Raw genomic sequence first — 5,349 nt, 5'->3', positions numbered from 1 at the left:
GGGAATTGGTCTGGAAATCCGACCTGGAATTGGTCTAAAAGTCCGACCGGGAGCTCGTTAGCGATACTCCGATCCGAGACCAGTGGTGATACTCTGGTCCGAGACCAGTGGTGATACTCTGGTCCGAGACCAGTGGTGATATCTCGACCCTAAACGGGGGAGGATAAGCCTTGAAGCCCCTAGAAGCGAAGCCTGTAGCAGCATGAGGGAATAAAGCCTTTGTCATACCTGATCGCGTATCATACCTGATCGCGGAGTGGTATCAGCCGACTGAGGATCTATCTCGGTCCTTCAACTCCCAAATACCCGTGGAGCGAGGGGAGAAGATAAAGAGCGTGGAGCCGATATAAGGGAGCAAAGCCCATAGCCATAGAAGAAAGCAGAGCACCATGGGTGAAGGGAGCAACACCTGTAGATGTAAGAGGCTGCACAACAAGTGAAAGATGCAAAACATATAATAATAATAGAGTGAAGCGCCTATAGCAGCAAGAGAATGCTGAGCCCCATGGTGAAGGGTACAAAGCCTGTAGCAATAAAAGGATGCAGAGCCTCATAGTGAAGGATGCAGAGCCTCATGGTGAAGGGTGCAGATCCTATAGTGCAGAGCCGGTAGTAGTAAGAGGATGCAGAGCCTCATAGCGAAGGGTGCAAAGCCTATAATACACCTGATCGGGGAGCTAGATCCCTGGTCCCTGATTAGAGAGTAAGGCCCCTAGCCTGTAATCAAAGAGCGAGGTCCTTAGATCCTGATCGGGAAGTCGTACTGCGAGTCAATGATCGGGGAGCTGTGTCCCTAGTGCATGAGCGGGGAGCTGTGTCCCAAGTGTACGAGCGGGGAGCTGTGTCCCAAGTGTATGTGCGAGGAGCTGGGCCCTTAGTGTCCGATCAAAAATCGAAGGCCCTAGTCTTTGACCAAGGAACTAGGATTTTACTCTCTTATCAGGGAGCTATATCAGTTCCTATAATCGTAAAAAGGGAGCAGAGCTTGTAGCGTACCTGATCGGGAAGCCGTGCCAACCGGCTAAGGGTTTGTCTCGGTCCCTTAACTCCCGAATACCCGTGGAGTCAAGGAAAAAACATAACGGAAAAACTAACCTGTCAGCCAGCTGAAGCTCCACTTGATCCCTCGACTCCCGAATACCGGTGGAGTGAGGATAGAAAATAATATGTGCATCGAGATCCTCCGAGATTGTGATAATAACAGAGAACCTCCCGACGTCGTCCATCTTCACGTTCCAGAACAGGCGAAGGATGTTCCCACAGACGGCGCCAAATTGATCCCGTCCGGAAGCTGAGTCAAACGGACCGCCGGGTGAGGTGGCGAGAATGTTGACCGAATCGCGATGTCCAAGAGGGGGTGTACTGAGATGACTTCTGTGTTGACCAAGTCTTCAAAAGTCCTCTGGTCAACGCTACCCTGCAGGTAGCGACCTGATTGACCCGACCCCCGGTACCCCGATGTTTGAGGCAGATCCAACGAATATATAAGTACAAAATTAAGCCATAAAATAATGAAATATGCATAGGATATGAACGGAGAACGTACCCTGGCCCAGGGAGGCCCTCGGATGGGACGCGGCTCGAGTTGTCGTAACCCGGAAGAGTACCTGACTCTGATCAGGATGAAGAGATGGATCTGGCGACGCGAAGCCGAACACGGTACAGAACCGGAAGACGACATGCAGACCGGGATAAGACACCGATACGCAGGCCGGGAGGTACTAACGGCACGCAGGTCGGGACACGAAATCGACACGTAGGCCAGGATAACAACAAAAGCAGAATACGATCAAATCAGTGACGCCGGACAATAATAATGGCACGAAGGCCGGGAATGTCATAGTGGCCCACAGGTCGGAAGCATACGACGACGAACAATCCAATCCTGAACAGCGTCGGACTCTCAAAGATGGCAACAACCAGCCATCATGTGGAGGGGGCAGCGGCTGCAGCACGAAGGCGTCGACAATGTCGGCGCGACGAAGGGCATCTGGTCGGGTGTGCCTAGCGCCGGTAGCAGCACGAATCCAGCGACGTTGGTCGGGGAGAGGAGATAAGGTTGCTGTTGCGCCGAGAAGGAGGAAGGGGGACTGCTCGGGGGCGGCTCTGGCCAGGGGCGCTCGTAGGCGGCGAGGTCGGTCTAGGGGTGGCGGCGTCTTACCGCGTGTGCTGGTGGCGTGGAGAGGAGAAGGGGAGGAGCGACGTCGGCGTTGGCGTGTTAGATGACCGGCGGTAGTGTTGGTCGCGGGAGAGAGGAGAAGAGGTGGCTGTCGTCGAGTGGAGAAGGAGGAAAGAGGAAAGGTGTGCGGCTTCTCCGGCGGCAGTGTCGCGAGGATAAGGAAGAAGGAGATGGGGTTGTGGCAGGCGTTGCGAGGAGAAGGAAGAAGAGGGAGGGGTTGTCGCTGGCGTTAAGAGGAGAGGTGGTGGCCGGCGTCGGCTCCGACGACGTCGTCGCGAAGAGAAGGCCGAGGAAGGCAGGTGGGCGGCGGGCCAAAATCCACGAAGCCAAAAACCCCACCTCTCCGAACCGTGTCTACCCTCTTCCCTAAATCCCTAAACTGTGATTTGACCCCCTTACCCTTCTTCCCCTCACTATTTCCTCCTATACCCTTCACGTATATCCATATCATTATTCATGAACAATTTACCATTATTATTCATGAATATTAACATGTTAAACATATGATATATATTAATTCAAGCTTACTCACTTAGTTTAACAAACTATTCCATTTAATTGACTTTTTTTTTTTTTTTTTTTTTTTTTGGAACGAATATAAATTAATCCGAATATCAAATTTGTTTATGAACGTTAAGTTTACTTACAATTCTAAAAATTAATACCGCACTAGGGAAGGGTTTGACAACTCTAAGATTTACACATACGCCATCATTTTATAGGATTTGTTGTAGATGAAGGATGCAGTCTAAATTTGATTGACGAAAGAAGCACAAGATGCAGTCAAACTGCCACTTTATTTCATCATCATATCACACTGATAATTCAGCAAATACATCCATATATTTGCTAATCAACAGTAGCTCAAATCCCATGCACGTACCAGACATAAAAAGAAAAAGATATAGTAAATTAGAGAAACTAAAACACACATGCATCTTCATCATCTTAATTCATGTATATAGTATAGAATTTTTGTTTTTGATAGTGATACTGCCGTGCCAAGGTCGAGTTAATTAATAATTACTGCTCTCAGTTTTTGGCACTGGGCTTGCTGCTGCTCCTTCCCTGCATAGAAACGTAAATCACAAACACCTCATTGTTTAACGTTGAAATTGTCTTCGATCGAGTAAGCGCATCAAGATTTTAGCGTACCTTCTTCTTGGGTTCTCTAGGCTTCTGTTCGGCCTTTTTCACTGGCTGCTTCGCCATAGGTACCTTTGTCGCGGCGGCGCCAGCGTTGCCGGCCTTGGCAGAAGGCTCTTTGCTCTGTGGGATAAGCCCAGTAGGTCTAGCGGCCTTGGCTGATGCCATTCCCTTGGATCTAAAATTAAGCAAAGGTACGTACGTATATGTGTCAGAAGAGAGGATGAGGAGGACACCAGGCCGAGCTTGAGTAGATTCAGCTGAAGGAGGTAAGTTTTTATAGCACTACGGAAAAGGGATCCCGAGCAAATGAATGAATAATAGAATCAGATTCGAAACTGAGGAACAAGTTGGCGTGAATTATGATGGCATATTAGGAATGGAATAGGATGCGGCTCGTGGCTCAGGTATATATCGATTGATTCAGGCATTTTGCATGCATAATGCTTTATTTAATTTGTGAATGGAATAAATCCGCAAGACTAAATCATTATCATATTTAATAAGTGACAAGCGGCAGCTTGTGCTTCTCATTGGAGTGGAGAATCCCTGGGTGCATTCTGAAAATGTAAAATAATTAAGGCCAAATCATTATAATATATATTTTTTTTTCCAATGGGGTTTGTGCTGGCGCTATCGCCAATTAATACTTATCTTCTGTCGCTTTTTACCCATAGATAAATTTTTAAAATATTTAAATAATGTACTATAATTTTAAAATTATAAATCACGTATCCACCATCCTCAAATCAATTTGACTTAAAAAATTTTCAGTTGAATTAATTTTTGTTCTGTGTTTGAAAAAATTCAACAGCAATTTCGGTCAAAACTAATAAATGGAGTTAGAGACTTCAAAATAATATAAAATTAGTTATTGTATTCATCTAGTTTTTCTGATTATAAAAACACTATCAAATATTAATTTGACTGAATATATTGAGAGCAATGATTTTCTTAAATACGAATATGTTTAAAAAATTAATTCATGTTTAAAAAATTATTACTCTCAGTATATTTCGTCAAATTGATTTTTGATAGTATTTTTATAATCGGGAGAACTAGACTAACACATAGGAACCGATTTCATGTCATTTCGAGATTTCTATGTCCATCAGCCGGGTTTGGCCGAAATGGTTGATGGACTTAGAGACATCAAAATGACATGAAACAAATTCATATTCGTCTAGTTCTCTTGATTGTAAAAATGCTATCAAACAATAATTTGACCCAATATAGTAAGAGCGATGATTTTTTAAATATGAATATATCTACAAAATTAATTTATGTTTAAAAAATCACTGCTCTTAATATATTGAGTCGAATTGATGTTTGAGAGAATTGATATAATCATAAGAATTCATAGGATCTGGTTTCACTTCATTTCAAGCTCTCTTGGTCCATCAACCAATTTTGGCCGCATGAACTTATATTGATCTTATTTAGGTTTCATTAGGCTATAGTTTCGAAAAAAAATCACTGCTCTCAATATATTACGTCAAATTGATATTTGATAGTATTTTTACAATCAGGAGAACTAGACGAATACATAGAAACTTGTTTTATGTCATTTCAAGGTCTTTAGATCCATCAACCGATTTCGACCGAAACCGGCTGATGGACCTAGAGGCCTTGAAATAATATGAAACCAATTTCTGTGTATTCGTCTAGTTCTTCTAATTATAAAAATACTATTAAATATCAATTTGATGTAATATATTAGGAGCAGTGATTTTTTGAACACGAATATACCAGAAAAATTAATTTATGTTCAAAAAATTACTCCTCTCAATATATTTGGTCAAATTGATATTTGCTAGCATTTTTATAATCAAGTAAACTAGACAAATATATAGAAATTGATTTCATATCATTTCGAGGTTTTTATGTCCATCAGCCGGTTTTGGTCGAAATCGGCTGATGGATTTTTCAAACAGAATGAAATCGATTCAACTGATTTATTTTTTTAGTCAAATTGATTTGAGAATGAGGGTAAAATGAAAAATGAGTGCATGTTGGATAATTTT

General features: G+C 43.1%; 1 protein-coding gene across 1 annotated transcript; it reads right to left on the bottom strand.

Annotated features, from left to right (window-relative positions):
* Nucleotides 1-1,041: 1,041 nt before the first annotated feature.
* LOC122048214 lies at nt 1,042-3,493 on the bottom strand. The gene is made up of 4 exons (XM_042609808.1): nt 3,335-3,493; nt 2,514-2,609; nt 1,547-2,402; nt 1,042-1,431 (listed from the first exon to the last, which is right to left on the bottom strand). The coding sequence occupies exons 1-3, from the start codon at nt 3,491-3,493 to the stop codon at nt 1,722-1,724; spliced, it is 936 nt and encodes a 311-aa protein (XP_042465742.1). The 3' UTR covers nt 1,042-1,431; nt 1,547-1,721.
* Nucleotides 3,494-5,349: the final 1,856 nt, after the last annotated feature.

Source organism: Zingiber officinale, chromosome 2B (assembly GCF_018446385.1).
Source record: "Zingiber officinale cultivar Zhangliang chromosome 2B, Zo_v1.1, whole genome shotgun sequence".
Lineage (NCBI taxonomy): Eukaryota > Viridiplantae > Streptophyta > Magnoliopsida > Zingiberales > Zingiberaceae > Zingiber > Zingiber officinale.
Note: the sequence above shows the minus strand (reverse complement) of the source record. Positions and strands in the feature narration are given on the sequence as shown.